Here is a 16341-nt window from a genome sequence, read left to right as displayed (position 1 = left end):
GACTTTAGTAACCACATTGTGGGCCTGTTACAATACATCAATCATGATGGATTTGATGAATATCCAATATTTTTAGATCAGATGTGTGGAATGTGCTCCAATCTGGTCAATGGAACGGTCTACACTCCTTTACCGCATCTATGGTTGCTATTTTCATACCATTCTGGAACTTTGAGGGGTCATGACATAGCCTCTCTAGTAATTCAATAGGATCTCAATGAGCTTATTCTACATTGCAGTGCAGGCGAGTTTGAGAGCATCAAACTGTGATATATCCAGTGCTTGACTTGGACAGGAGCTCACTAGAGCTGAGTACCAGCACCTCAAATGTTCTTCTGCTCGAGCTCCTGTTCCTCTTATAGAATATTAGCTCAAAAGAATTATGGTGCTCCTGCACCTAAATATAAACAGTAGGCCTACCGGCACCCAAAATGAGTACTGGCAGCTATTTCAGTCCAAGTCAAGCACTGTATAGGTAAATTGTGACTGACTGACTCATCTACAAATAATAATGAGTCGTTATTTATGACGCAAGGTGATTTGTATATCAGTCAATCGGCTGTCGCCTGCACCTATGGCTCTGATAAACCATCAAGCCTGCATGCGCAGTTGACTCTGTGACCTTGTGCTCGAGGACACGAACGCAGACGTCACCACAGACAGGCAGGCAGATACTGTAATTGGCAATGTAATAAAGACACCACTAGAGAGCGCTACAATACAACAACTAATGAAATGCGACAATTCAGATTCCCCTGACATTGAAAAGCTAAAAAATAAATGTATATTGATCAAATATGTCTGTCCTCTTTCTAAATCTATACCATTTATGTATGCTAAAATATTGCCACTCAAAACCAATGCTGACAGGTGACAGGTGTCCTATTCCACAATGACCCAGTAATAACTAACACGTCATGTGACATGCCATGCGGCCTAACAGTTATGTGTGTTTGGCTATTGGATGAGTAAAATTAAGATACCAGTATGCTTTCTCCATTCAGACAGGATAGGGTTGTCTACTATATAGAGGGTGTCGGTCTTCAGAGATGCAATGCCACGGAAGAATGGGAGTCCTAGAATGTAATGTTCGGCTGTCTGGTGGAACATTTCCTGACATGACAAGGCTTACTTTTTATATCACTGAGGGTCTCTCTTTCACCCCTTCTCCCATTTCGACAATGTCCCGTTTCCCCATTTGTTCAGTTCACTCTTGGTTACTTTAACCTTAGATGGACAAGAACAGGCTGAGGACACCCTAAATAATTAACTCCCTTTATATCTGTCTCTGCAACCATTTGGCAGCAGACCCCCAACGCCAGGATGAAAAAGCATAATTCAATAAAATGCTTGACATAGCCAAGCCATCTCATTAAAAGTATGCAAAACAATTAGATGAGTGGGCTACAGTAGTAAGATACACCTATGCACAACAACTGGATCACAAAGAGAGTAGCCTAGCTTTGTGGAAGCTATAGTCGGCATACACTTTTCACTATACAAAGCATTATCTGTGTGGTTGCTTGTTTTAGTGCCTGTGTGTCTGTTGTTTACACCTGTCTCTGGTCATATGACCTGTCAGCATGCCACCATCCCAGGCCATGGCCTCCTTTGACATACAACACATTCGTCCATACCTATTCTAAAGTCGTACAATGCTTCACGTGACTCCTCAAAAGAAGAGTGTTTAAAGGACTGGGCAGGGCAGCTTACGCTCTAACAACTTAATTAACAATAATAAATAAAAACATTCACTTCAAGCTCCTAAACCTACCAAAAGCCCAGAATATAGTGTATGTGAAACGCCGTTTTTGCAATAGGGGATAATGCGTGTGGAGCTGGTGTGGAAGCTGACTGCAGCAACATGCAAACCGTTTGAAATGCAGCGCATGCGGAATCCGTGTATGACCTTCAATTCAAGGTCGATGTTTTTCTCAATGACACCGGGAACACTGCCATCAGTCTCCAATCTCTCTGCAGTCTCTGAAAATATTCTCAGACATCATAGGTCTAACACATGAACATACAATACATTATTATAAGCTAATTATTTTATGATTGATGGGTTTGATTAAAGAATATTTACTGGAACATATTTCTATTATAGGAGACTACCGCATGTGGTCTTCCTCATGCTAAGCTATTTTAACAAATATACTACTTAGATAATTCCAGTTGCCAACTGTTCTGTGTTTTAAAATGAATTTTCCGCGGACAGGGGAAATGGGTTGTCGGCTCTTTTCCATGACTGCTATAGCATTGCACGAGCTCCTCTCCATAGCACTGCATGCGCACCCCTCTCCCTTCCTCTATCGATGCCAGCTGTTATAGTCAAGTTAACAAGCGGATTCTAGACTTCGGTTTTTCCTCTTCTCATCTCGTTGCAGTCGTCCACTGACCCCCACTTCCTTGGCATCGATCCAAAACTCCGCGTACCAGCTGACGAGTGTTGCCTACGTAGCGCAGTGAGCCGGGTCAGAGTCACAAGACCGAGTCGACTGAGCTCGGTTGCAAACATTTTCCATGCCATCTAAAGCTATGTTTACTATGGTGTCGTTTGATCCATTGGGGGACATGAATTCCATCGCATTACAGACATGTACGAATAGAATGTATTTTGCAAATTGGCCCATAATTAACTGGTTATTGTTAATTAGGAACTCAGGTATGACAGGACTAGGAAATAGTGCAGAATTTATATTGTGAAGCTATTTGGATTGCATAATCAAATTTGGATTGCATAATCATATAGCTGTTTCTGAAATGAAGTAGGCTAGGCCTAGACCAACAAATTATCAAACTGCATAAGCAATCCAAAAAGCAGCCTTTATGGAAGTTAGTAGGCCTAACTTAATTGCCCTTCCTGGTAAAATAAAAAATGTAATAAAGATCACCTATTATTGGTCCAACTATTTATAATAGGCTGGGTCTACTGTAAATTATTGAAATCCATGAACCTGTAAAACGAATTATGGCATATTACTGATTGGCATTGGAGTTTAGAGGCAGCACATAGCCTATTCGATGCAATAATAAACCAGGCACTCTTACTGCGCTTTCTGTATGTTGGTAGTGAGCATGATCTACATACCATAGGTAATGATCACGACAGGTTTTTTTTCTATATGCGATGTATAAAATCTAAAACAGTGAGGCTACAGGCAGACGCTAGACTACAGTAGGTCATTTTTTCATTGTTGCAACGCAGATGACGCTGATGGAACGAGGCTGGATTGGAGGGCGCGCACAGACGTAACGGAGACACCGCAGACGCAAATTGAGAGAGGGAGGAGAATGGACAAGGGATAGGCTATACGTAACTAAAACCTCAGTTGTAGCAGCGAGGATAATCTACAACCTCCAGTAACATCAATATGCAGGACCAGGCCCGATAAGAGAATAGCCTATGGATTAAATACCACATTTGGTTGACCATTTTTTATCAACTGCAATCAGTTTTTCGACGCTGTGTCCCTTGATACATTGTCGCAGCAGTTTCTATTTTCAAGCAATCATTTTAGAAAGAATTTGCGCTACGACGACTGATCGCAACTCAGATCCTACAATTTAAACATAAATAAACGTTATAGGCTATTATTTTGGCCACGAGCTGCATCCACTCTTGTGGCAATGTCGAAAACCCGGTGAGTATAACCGTGGCTTGTAGTGGAGTTCTCTGTGGCTTCCGTAGCTACAGTACTGCCTGGTTTGAGACCTCTTTTCTGCGATGTTCACACAAATACAAGTAAGTGCTTGATAATGGTCAACATTGTAAATCTGTCAAAATATAGGCCTATTGTAGTCTGTATTCCGTCTGAATCATTTGCACGCGCGGTTCCTCTCTATTCTGCAGCTGATTAACTTTGCATGACCACGTTATTGAAGGGGGACGCACGAACGATAATTGTAATGGTGAGTTGCTGTAATAATAAGATACCGAATGCTTTGGCATGTGTGTTGTGTCACTGGGACATCATGACTGACCCAAAGAGTTAGGTCAATCCCCTCTAACCTACATCAAGCTATAGCTTTACCCTCACTCATCAGCGCAATGTAGTTACCTACACATTTTCATATAGCCTTTTATTAATCCAAACAGATTGCAGGCATTTATTAATCCAAACAGATTGGTATGAAATAGAACCAAATCAATTATCCTTACTGTAGCATTTGGTCTGCAGTGGACTAGTTCTTGTTTCTGGACTTTGGCTACCACAGTTAAGTCATACATTGTACATATATATATTTACCATTTAGCAGACAGACACTCATTCAGAGTGATTTACAGGAGCAATTAGGGTTAAGTGTATTGCTCAAGGGCACATCAACAGATTTTTGATGTAGTCGGCTCAGAGATTCAAACCAGCAACCTTCCGGTTACTGGCCAAAAGTGTTTAACCGCTAGGCTACCTGCCACTCTTATCTCTCCAGGTAAAGGTCTGACCAATAGTCTTTGATGGCATACTGAGTGACAACCATAATTTAAAGAGACTTTTATGCTTTATGAACTCAGTTTAAACACTCACACAGTCCAGTTTCTCAACTGCTGTTCAGTTAGTACATTTCATCATCAGAATGCAGGTGAATAGTCTCTCAAGGGAATAACCTGTGCAAACTATGACCCTCCAGGACCAGGATTGAGATTCCTGATCTTAAGAAGCCATAATCCAGTTTTGCAATTAACCTTTCACCGGTCTGAGATCAGTTGGCAAGGTCACCTCTGCTGCTCTCACTGTCTCCACAGTGCTGCATGCAAAGCTTTCAAATTAAACTTTAGATATCCTCAGTTCTTTACACAGAAACACCAATTGTGCTCTAACAGTTCTTAACCTGAGATAAGGAACATTTACAGAGGTAGTTAACTAAAAACAAATACTGGTATCAGACAAAGGAAGTAGACAGAATTGGGTCTTTTGTTGATGCTGTTACTGTTGAGTTTGAAGTGTCAATTGTCAAGATAGATTTTCTTGGCACCGAGCTCATCATGATGGTCATTCAAAGCCTTTTTTTATAATGTGCTAGATGTTGTAGAAGATGGTGCCTATCATCGTGCAGAACTTGTGTTAGTAAAAAGATGACACTATCTAGAAACAGTTTTAGACTCTCATTTGTCTGTCAGTTTTTGAGCTTCACTTCAGGTTAAACTATTTGTGATGCATGTGAACAATAGTTATGGTGCTGTATTTTCAACCTAAAATAGGAAAATGTATATGAATAATTATGCACTATTTTATACATAGGCATGTAAATCAGAGATTCTTTTCACTTTCCCCCTATAACATACCAATTAGTCATCTTATCGCCTAACATTTCTTCCTATATTTTTTTGTCCCCCATTCTTAAAACATTCATCCAACTTAAACATTTTCTGTGTGCTTGTGTCTGAGTGAGGCCGAATTGCAGTTACTCTATCTGTCCTTCAAGCTTTCCTGTGACTTTGACCTTTGGAATGTGTCACAGAGGGAGAGTTGGGGGAGGGGTGGTTGGGTGTAGTGTGCAGAAACGTGTGTATGTGTGCTTGTGTGGGAATGAGAAAAGTGACTGCAATGATCTAAATTGTGCCTGTGAGAAAGACAAAGAAATGTTTTCCCCCTCTGTCAGCAATTTCTACCAAATGTTGTTGATGAAAATAACAGGACACAGTGTATGATAGACAGTCACTCAGTCATTTGATGCAATTTGGTTTAAAGATAGGGAGTAGTTTAGTAGTTTTACAAAGCCTTGACAAATCTCTGTAAATCTCTCTCACACACACACACACGTTTTGTTGGCTATACATTTCCATACCCCAATAAGCTTGAAAACCTTAGACAGAGTGCTTAAAATATGATTGAGCCTTATAACAAGAAAATATATCAACATCTTCGGGCTTATGTTGGTTAAAGCAACCATTATGTTTGGTGTACTGTACATACTGTATGTACACATGTATGTGTGTGTGTGGGGAGGGGTTAAGATTTAGATAAAGTAACAATTGGGAGACCAAGATGAAATGTGTTTTGTCCCTGTCCTATGACATAATCTTGAACATGCACATAAAAATACATGACCTGAGAAGAAATCAGAAATGTTTTGTCTTCCCTCTTAGGTTTCCTGATAATCAGACTGTTCTACCCAGACCATAGCCACAATTCTAAACCAATAAAATAAAAAGTGAGTGGGTTTACCAGGAGAGGAGACGAATACGGCTTTACTGCAGCACAGCAACACAGGTAATTGCTTTGTCTTCTATATCTTTCAATCAAATCTGAACCACCAGTAATTATGGATGTTCAATAGTGATCTGATCTATTAATGTGGTTGTGAAGTTTGCTGAAACTATTTTAAGATATGGTCAAACTGATTGACTTTAAGCACTGACAAAGTGTAGGACTACATACACTCAGCCTGTGGAGGATATGCTTGATAAAAGTTTGAAGAGTTTAATGATTTCACAGATCAAAAAGTTGCCATTATTTGTCAAATTAAAGTTGTTATTTATGATGTGTTTGTTTTTATAAAGACTTTTAGCTATGCTAAAAGTACTGTAGTAGGCTGGGGTAGACATACTGTAGTAGGCTGGGGTAGACAGTCACCCTTGTCTCAGTCTTTCATTGAATGACTATTACGTTGACTACTTCCTATTATGCATCAGACTTCCCATCTCCTCCTGTCTGAAAACCAACATTCGATTTCGACACGTTTGAGGATCATGACACGTTTTAGACGCGTTATAACATGTTAGCTACGTTGTGTAGCCTCAACAACACAAACCTGCGTGATAATATCGCCGAGGGAAAGCAAATACTTGGGGAACTAAAGCTACATTGAGGGAGATAGCTAGCTGGCTAGAGGTAAGTTAATGTCACCTGATGAGGAAAGCCAACAATACACATTGATTGCTAACGTTAGCTAGCTATAGTAACGTTACTAGTATATTTTCTTTAGGACTTCAATTTGGGATTACCTAGCTAGTTATCTAAATATACGTTTTAAATTCAGCTAGATAACTGAACATCCAACACAGATCTAGATAGGGAATATTAGCTGGAAGGCTAGCTCATTATATCTAAGAATGTGCAAACGCCACACATGGAACTTCACTTGCTATAACGGCTAACTGTGATACTGTCTAACGTTAGCTAGCTAGCTAAATTCCTTATAAAGTCAGGAAAAATAATAGGGACGTGGCATTCCTTTTCTTATTATCTACACCTTTTCCTTTACCTGACCAACCTGCCTCTCACCGTCCCACGAATGGCTTTGCCCGAATTAAAGTACACAAAAAAATAGTTAGTAAATGCATAGCTGCTAACACAGCTAGCTAGCTAACTCACATGCACTGCACATTTTATTGAATATTGCGGGGGCTTCTTCCGGTTGTCTCTCGAGTTTGAGTTCAGCGAGGGTGACAGATTATATTGTGAAGGCTCATTCTGACAAATAGGCGTGAAGACCTCAGCATTTGTCAGATCATTGTCAGATAATTGAAATCTCTGTTTTACCACTTTATTTTATCACTCTTGAATATGTTAATTTCTTAAAAGTCATGAGAGTATTATTTACCTGTTGGGATCATTATCAGAACATTGTAATTATTGAATAGCTTCACAAATAATAAATGGTCACCTATGCCAAAGATGGGAGCTAGAACAGGGTGTGAAATTCTTGGCATGGATATATTTTACTAGAAAGCATCTGTGCCTGTGTCTCTCCCTCCTTTGCAGTTGGACTGTAACTCCTGTTACAAATAGTAGAGAGGTGGGGTTGGGGCCAGGGTAGTAATGTCATAATTGACGTGTTACGTAAAGGCGTAAAGATTACAGGCCATAGTGAACGGTGTGTGAGAAGCATTTGGCCACTGGACCAACCAAAGTACATTGGCCCACATTGCAACACCTCCTGCTGATCTGTGGAAAGGAGGAGAAGGGTAGGACCAGTGGCCTACAGTGTAGAGTTCAGAGACAGGATCCCCGTTTTACACAATCCCTGTCTGTGTGCTGTGTGCTGTCACAATCCCAGAATCTCTTTAAGTAACATTTTTGCATTGCATTTTGAAAGTGTTCTCTTTCTTCAGTTGTTCAGATGATTGAGTGATAATCGGCCATGCACAACTGTCTCTAATGCTGTTTGTAGGTTCAGTGCGTCATAATGGAGAGTGTTGGGAGTGTCGTCCATCTCCTTACTGGGATTCCTTATGGGGTTAAGGGATTGCTGCTACTCTGCTCTGGATTAATGACCCTAATCTGGAGAGGTCAGAGTAGGTTGGAGCTGGGATTATGGTCTCTCTCACATCCCTTAGCATTTTAGCACTCAAATACGGTACATAAGGTACTCTCACACGCATGCATGCTTGAACACGCTCTCCCTTCCCCTTCTCTGTCTCCATCTCGCTCGCCTATTTCTCTCTCTCTCTCATAATTCAAAATATCCTATTATTGTTATGTCAAATTATTCTCTGCTGGTGTGCAGCCATTTGTCTTATAGGCTACTAGTTGTTGCATATTTATGAGGCAATAGGTACCCACACTGCAGTAGGGCTGGGAATCGCCAGGGACCCCACGATACAATATCACAATACTTAGGTGCCGATACGATATGTATTGCGATTTCCACGATTCTATATTTATTGCGATTCAATATTGCGATTTCATGTTCCAAATATGTCTACTGCTGAGAGCATGAGAGCATGAGAACATTAGTTTTGATCAGTCATTGAAATAAAAGTGTTGAAAACATGTTGGCTCACTATTTAAAAAGAAGATGGAGAACAAGCTAAATTAGGAAAAATACCAGAGCTTTGCCGCAGATGCAGCCAACCAGCTCTAGCTAACATACTTTGACTCCAATGTAATATTGTCCAAATTAATATTACGATATGTAACTGTCGTTGTTTTTCCTCCCATCGCCTAGCAAGAATGATGCAATGTTTAGCGATAAGGAGGAGACTCTACCCAAAGTGGGGTATGAATACCACCACGGGGGAAGCCATGTCTTTGTCTGAATTACAGCTGAATCGACCCTTTGGGAAGAATTCAACTTGGTTAAGCTTTTCTAGTGTCCGTGAGTTATTTACTCTGAAAATTAGAACCTAACAGTTGGCGTTGTCGGCAGGATTCATCATGATTTTTTATCAAACCAAAGAGTCCAGATCAGTTGTAATTCAGACAAAGGCATGGCTTCCCCCGTGGTGGTATTCATACCCCACTTTGGGTGGAGTCTCCTCATTATCGCTAAACATTGCATAATTCTTGCTAAGCAGGGAACTAAGTGATATGAGCCTTCAACGGTTTCTCCCCTTATCAGTACTGTCACATGCGATTGTTTTCCCTGCGCTCAGCCCCTCCCAAGCTTCATTATGGCACCCCTCATGTCTCTTTTGTAACTAATGTTCCTATACTTCTGAGTATAACAGTGTTCCAAGTTTAACCTCGAATCCAACACTGTGAAAGCCTACAGTTTGTTTTTGCTTTTAATAAGGGAAAAGGAGGCATATTGCAGTGTGTATTATGTTCAGTCTTTGCAGCTCTCTGTTGATGCTTGTCAGTCAACCCAAAGGTGTCTTCGCCGTGACTTGTCAGATGTCAAGCGAGTAATATAATTCAGCATTGAGGGAACAGCTTTGATTATTTTTATGTTGTCTCCTTAGGATTGATGATGGTCCTGGTTGTCTGGAGGGGTGTATTGATACTAACATGTAATGAAAAGGTGACTCAGAAATGGATGTGTGACAGTCTGATACCTCTGTCTCACACCCCCTATCTTTCTCCCCTCTGTCTGCAGTGATCATGTCTTCAAGGGAGCGTCGGTCAGACCTGTACATCAAGGCAGAGCCCAGCAGTCCAGAGGGAGGTGGAGGAGGCCGGGCCAGCCCAGGGGGAGCCTCCTCAGACTCCTCCCAGAGTGGTGGAGGTGGGACAAGAGGAGACGGGGTTGGGCGCTACTCACCCCCTCTGTACACACCGGCCCTGCGGTGCCACTTCAAGGAGGAGGGTGGTGATGGGGCGGAGGAGGGATCCACAGGTAGCGGAGGAGGGCGGTGCAAGTATGCCCTGAGCACACTTCCCAAGAGACTGTGTTTAGTGTGTGGAGATGTAGGATCTGGCTACCACTACGGTGTAGCCTCGTGTGAAGCCTGCAAGGCCTTCTTCAAGAGAACCATCCAGGGTAAGGATGTGTGTGTGTGGGTGAAGTTGAGTGTGTGTCTTGTGCGTTTTTGCAATCCAGTATAATGAATGAAATGGGATAGACCTTGATTGCTTTGACAGAAGTCTCATATCGCTATTGTTTGTTTATTCTCCTTCTCTCTGTCCTTCTTTCCACCTCCTTGCCTTACCTAAGGTAACATTGAATATAGCTGTCCGGCGTCAAACGAATGTGAGATCACCAAGAGGCGCAGAAAGGCTTGCCAGGCGTGCCGCTTCACCAAGTGCCTTAAAGTAGGCATGCTGAAAGAGGGTGAGTGTATGACCCAGAGCCCTTAACTGGTGGTCTGGACTGGTCTGGTCTGGAGACACTGTTTGATGCAGTGTGGAAAGTAGTTATTTGATTAAGATCTGCCTTTTTTTAATCTCCATACTTCCCCAAACAAAGGGAGTTTGTTTGTCTCTTTTTCTCTCTCTCACTCTCCTTATCACTTTCTATTCATTGTCGTGGTGTTGTGTGTTGCAGGAGTCCGTCTGGACCGGGTCAGAGGAGGGAGACAGAAGTATAAAAGGCGTCCAGAGGTGGAGAATGCGACCTACCAGAGTACCCCTCTACCGCTTAGGAAGGAAGGGGAAAAAGGTAGGAGATTGTTCAGGAGACATTTTCAGAGTTTGTTAAGAAACACTCTTAACTGTGCAGTCTGTTTTTCCAGAGACCCTTTATTTATGTAACATCATGGAACTATTTCCACATAAGGATGAGTTTAGATTAACATAGTGCCTTTGTTCTTTGTTTTATGCTAAATGTAACATCAGTTGTGCCATGACCTTTGCTTTCTGTTTGTGTGCGTGACCCAGGCTCCTCCAACATCATCGTGTCCCACCTCCTGGTGGCAGAGCCAGAGAAACTGTTTGCCATGCCTGACCCCCTGCAGCCTGATACGGCTCAGCGCACACTCACCACCCTCTGTGACCTCGCCGACCGCGAACTGGTCGTCATCATCGGCTGGGCCAAACACATCCCCGGTAAGGGGGGCAGGGAAGAGGGATTGGTGGGGAGGGAGATCGGCATGGGAAGAGAATGGCGGAAAGTATGGAAAGTAAGGTGAAATAAGTTAGTGGGAACTAGCCCTCAACTCTTATCAGTAGCCCTGCAGTGGTTCACTATGCCATGATCAGGGACTAGAATGCTGTCTCGTTGTATCAGCTTTTTGCCTAGTGATTGATCAGTCAGTCTACCCTGTCCCCCCCTGTAGGCTTCCTGTCGCTGTCGCTGGCAGACCAGATGTCGGTGCTGCAATCCGTATGGTTGGAGGTGCTGGTGCTGGGTGTGGCCTTCCGCTCCCTGGGCTGTGAGGATGAGGTAGTGTTCGCTGAGGACTTTGTCCTTGACGAGGAGATGTCCCGCGTGGCTGGACTGACAGAGCTCAACGCAGCCATCAGCCAGCTGGCCCGACGCTTCCGCTCCCTGCAGCTGGACCGGGAGGAGTTTGTCATGCTCAAAGCCATCGCACTCACCAACTCCGGTAAACTAGCTATACAAAAGTATAATCCTAGAATACCTTTACAATCAGCATTATGTGGAGTGTCACAACATGAAAATGTGATGAAAGCAGTAGGTGAGACTGAAATACCGAACCCTCCATATGTACAATTAGTTGCTAATATGACGACATGCTTTATTTGAAGCACTATTCCACTTTCAGTTTCGTTAAGCAACAGTTTATGTCCAACTGTTTATTTAAAAGAAAATACAACTCGAGAAATCAGAGAAGACAGATTAGTAAAGATCTGTGTCATAGTCTCCATTTTTGAGGAGATTGTTGATGAAAATAACTTCAGCCCTGAGGGACTGACAGACAATTACTGTAAACAGAAGATTCACCCCCACGGTCTGCTTAACCCACAAAGGCACTATTTGTTATGCAAATACAAAGATGGTCATTAGTCTGGACTGGTGTGTTCTGTTCCTTAATCATCCACATTTTCTGACAAACACAATCTTACAAAACCATCTCTCCAAAAGATAAAATAAATCATTTAGAAAAAAACACCCTCTTCCCCCACTGATATACAGTCTGACCATGCTCCCCCTCTCCCGTGCCAGACTCTGTGTACATAGAGGACATGGAGGCGGTGCAGAAGCTGAGGGACCTCCTCCACCAGACCCTGTTGGAGATGGAGTGCCAGCGACATCCCGAGGACCCCCAGCGGGTGGGGCGCCTCCTCCTCACCCTCCCCCTCCTCCGCCAGACAGCTGGTCGCGCCCTCACTACCTTCTACAGCATCAAGACCCGAGGCGGCGTGCCCATGCACAAACTCTTCCTAGAGATGCTGGAAGCCATGATGGACTCGCCCTAGAGAGAAGGGAGGATGAGGAGAAGCCAAGGAGAGCGGATGCAAGGGCACGATGAGAGACGGGCAATCTGCAGAGTGAATGGCTGGCTGCTGTGAACGGAGAGGTTTGTCTTAGATTTTGACCATGAAGAATGTGGAGATAATCTCTGGCCTCTTCAGAGATTCAAAATGGTGTTAAAAAAATGGAGAAACATGTATACATGTTGTAGATGCCCTCAGTGGAGGTTGATGGTGGAGTTTAACTCCTTAATACCTGACTGCCAAACTTCATTGAAAGAGTCCAAGACATAGTCAGTTTGATTGTCAGAATCATATTAGATTTCCAGTATCACTAAGGTTTTTCATTTGTAGCACTGGGCACAGACGTCAATTCAATGTCTATTCCATGTTGGTTCAATGTAATTTCAACCAGTGTGTGTGCCCAGTGGGTAAGCTTCACATCAGAAACTACTGAAGGACTGCAGTTAGATATCTAAGACCAGACTGTAACCTTGTGGCTGAGTCTTGATTGTGAAAAATGCAATATCTCCCTCCACACAAAAGCCATACTAAAATACCAGGCAAAGAAACAACCATTTACAAAGACTGCAGTATAGGGTCAGACCAACATGCACCCATAAGAGTAGTAGGTTAGTCTACATACACAGACGCACAGTCTTACAATTTACTCATAGGAATTACTTGCAATATTTTTAAAGCAATACAATACTTTACATACAAAAAAGTTGCAGACAAAATAAAATAATAGTGGTAACTGGTTAGGCAATGACTGGCTATACGTATAGGCCTAGGTGGCAGGGTGGGTGTGGAAAAACAGCTTATAAAAGGCTGTGCAAATGGTTATTAGTCCAAGAAAAGGGATTATGATGATTGTCAACAAAGTGTTGAAGTGTTGCTGTACTTGGAAGTTGTTTGATTTTATTTATACTGTAAGTAGTCCCAATAGGCATACAAAAAAAATGAATTATGCGCAAGCCTTTGTGTGAGTGTATGTGAGAGAGAGAAGGTGCGCTGTCATTTTGCAGTGTTGGCACCACACTGAAGCGGCAAGATCAGGGGAAAAAGCAACTGTTCTACTTTCTTGGTCAGCCTGGCCATAACAGAGTGAATAAAGAAGATTGGGTCAGAGGGGAACTACAATGGCTCCTGAGCATGTTTTCATTGGATGCTTGATTCTCCAGATCTCTTCACTGGTCCTCTCCAACCCCTCTGATTCAGATGGAATGTGCTGTTTAAAACCATTAGTTTGATTAACTGACTGCCATTATTAGTGATCAAATCGGTTTGGGGCTAAAATTAGGAATTTAAACAGTTTTTTATATATATATATATATATATATATATATATATATATATATATATATATATATATATATATATATATATATATAAAAAACTGTTTAAATTCCTAATGTAAATATATATATATGAGGTGTCGTTTCAGCGGAACAGTTTGCTTCTCCTCTTGCAGCCGCTGAAAGACTGAAGAAAGGGACTTCTGTTGTTTTGACCTGGAGGTCTTCGTACTGTGTATGACCTTTGAACTGCAAGCCTAATAGTGCCCAAATGGGGTTTAGAGCAACATGAAATGCAACACATTCAGCCTCATATGGGAATCTACAGCCACTCTGACTGAGACCCTCCTTTTAATCATTCTCATAGTTTCTATTTGTCTGTTTACTCTGTTTTATGGGCTTGATTGGTGATATACATGTATCTATTCAGAGCTCTTACAGTTTCTGTAAGCTACAGTGTCTGTAAGCTACCAGAAATTGCAAAATGTAAAGGGCCTGGACTGTTGGTCTTTTGGCCACTTGTTGAGGAAGAATTTGATTGTAAATCAATCAGAGCAGCAAAATGCTAATTCAGTCTACAATGTCATAACATTTCTAGTAATACAGCACCCAACATGTATGATGTAGACTCTAAACCATACATGTTGGGTGCTGTATTACTATAAATAAGTTATGACTGTGTATTTTCACTGTTGAGAACTTTAGCGCATGGCAAAAAAGCCCATGAGAGCTGAATCCAGTAAATGTGGTAGTCCCTGACATGAATGATGGGATAGATTCAACTAATTGCCACTGTTAATTGAAATTCATACTTGAGTATCTGTTTTTTTCTACAGGATTTTAATCTTGAGTTTAGATTGTTAAGCTTGGAAAGTTTGGTACTAAAATAAGACTGTTAAACTCTGAAAGTTTGGTACTGAAATACCTGAATAAGGCAATCCATTGTGAATGTTGTGAATGTTATGTGTTTCAAATTCATTACTGAAATAGATTTTTTCTTCTGATAATGCATTGAAGAAAACCCATGTTCTTTAGTATGTTAATTCAACCATGTTGAATTAACATACTCTCCTCTCAATTACCCCACCTAGTTGTGAGAGGAGATTTTGCAGTCTGGAAACTCCCAAACAAATGTTCGAGATTTAGTTCTGTTCTTCGTGGTTGTGGATGTTTCTTCGTGGCTGTGGATGTTTGCGTTTGATGACCATTTGTGGCTCCATTATTGTAATTCAGGTTTTTAAATTAAAAAGTAACACCAGGCGACAATTGTTTCAACTCTGTACTATATCTTGCTGTCTGATTTGTTATGTGTTCTATCATAATTTTTTTATTTTGTTTCTCAAAGACTGAAAAAAAAAAAAAATGTGTACAGTTTAATAAAGTTAATGTTTGTGTCAATATTAACTCTAATATAATAATACAAAGGTAGTGTTTTCATAGAGATACGAAATATGTAATGCCACTTTGTCTGTCATATATAGGTACGGTTGGTGGGGGGGATTTAGACTATCACAATGTAGAGGATGTAAAGTCATTGCTAGTTGTTAGTATGTTTGTGTACATTGACGTAAATGAGCAATACAAGAAATTACCAAAACTCAGTTTCACATTTCCTTGTATAGTCACATAATGTAAATTAAACATCAACAGTAATAAAAATAATTAATAGTAGTACTAAAGCTTATAATATGGAAAAATTCTAATCAATATTTGTATTTAAAAAAATACTGTATTTAAAATATTAAATTCTATTTTTCACTCAATTTGCTGATGTTTGTTGATACTTGTTTAATTTTTTTGTGTGGGTTTAAGTCTAATGGCTGTGAATGTCTGTGTTTGTATTGTTTTTCAGTAAGCTACAATGGTTAATTTGATGTGACTGTCTAAACAAAATGTTCATAATTAAATCACTGTGAAGACAAATGCTACACTGCAGGAAACAAGGGGTCGATATAAATATTGTAGGTGCTTTGTGTTTTGTAATAAATTAGCAGACACCATCACATATCATTGGTCTCGTACGTCTTCTGTCATGAACTGTTTGTTAGAATGTTTGTCTGTCTGCTGCTGTCTTGTTTCCCAATCATGTTAAACAATATTTCCTGTCCTGCTCACCAAAGGTTCATCGGTCAGATATAACCAAAGATATCCTATTACATTAGTTATAATATGTAAGTCTATGGACATAACTGCATAATGCAGATTCTCAGCAAACATGTACCCCTCTGCAGAGGTACAATATCATATCAGATTTCATTAAGAACCCCAATTTGAAAGACATTAGTCAGTTTGTGAACTTTTTGTATTTAGAACTATCTCCCATACTAACAGTTTACCATCAACACTTTAGACATGTATCCTGCATAGCCTCATGCACAGTGATCTCTATGACCTAGGGCTATAGCTCAGTCCACCATTTACAGAAGGAGGCACATTATCTATATGGTCAATGGGCTTGAACCTGGGTCATCTGTGGAAGATGACATTAACCCTCTTCAGCTAAAAACCTAGGCATTTTTAAAATTAAATAAAAACAGCACATTATCTGCCAAACTCTTGCCTCC

General features: G+C 41.1%; 1 protein-coding gene across 4 annotated transcripts; it reads left to right on the top strand.

Moving 5' to 3' along the window:
* The first annotated feature begins 3269 nt into the window (after nucleotides 1-3269).
* Nucleotides 3270-15782, top strand: LOC120021355 (steroid hormone receptor ERR1-like). 4 transcript variants are annotated; one of them, XM_038965082.1, is made up of 9 exons: nucleotides 3270-3745; nucleotides 3854-3912; nucleotides 6089-6212; nucleotides 9763-10146; nucleotides 10321-10437; nucleotides 10651-10764; nucleotides 10983-11150; nucleotides 11381-11650; nucleotides 12232-15782. In XM_038965082.1, exons 4-9 carry the CDS (start codon nucleotides 9768-9770, stop codon nucleotides 12483-12485), a joined length of 1302 nt encoding a protein of 433 aa, XP_038821010.1. In that variant the 5' UTR covers nucleotides 3270-3745; nucleotides 3854-3912; nucleotides 6089-6212; nucleotides 9763-9767; the 3' UTR covers nucleotides 12486-15782. The 4 variants fall into 4 exon arrangements, with proteins under 4 accessions (XP_038821010.1, XP_038821011.1, XP_038821009.1 ...); XM_038965083.1 differs by lacking the exon at nucleotides 3854-3912 and having other exon boundaries at nucleotides 3270-3644; XM_038965081.1 differs by lacking the exon at nucleotides 3854-3912.
* Nucleotides 15783-16341: the final 559 nt, after the last annotated feature.

Source organism: Salvelinus namaycush, chromosome 26 (assembly GCF_016432855.1).
Source record: "Salvelinus namaycush isolate Seneca chromosome 26, SaNama_1.0, whole genome shotgun sequence".
Lineage (NCBI taxonomy): Eukaryota > Metazoa > Chordata > Actinopteri > Salmoniformes > Salmonidae > Salvelinus > Salvelinus namaycush.
Note: the sequence above shows the minus strand (reverse complement) of the source record. Positions and strands in the feature narration are given on the sequence as shown.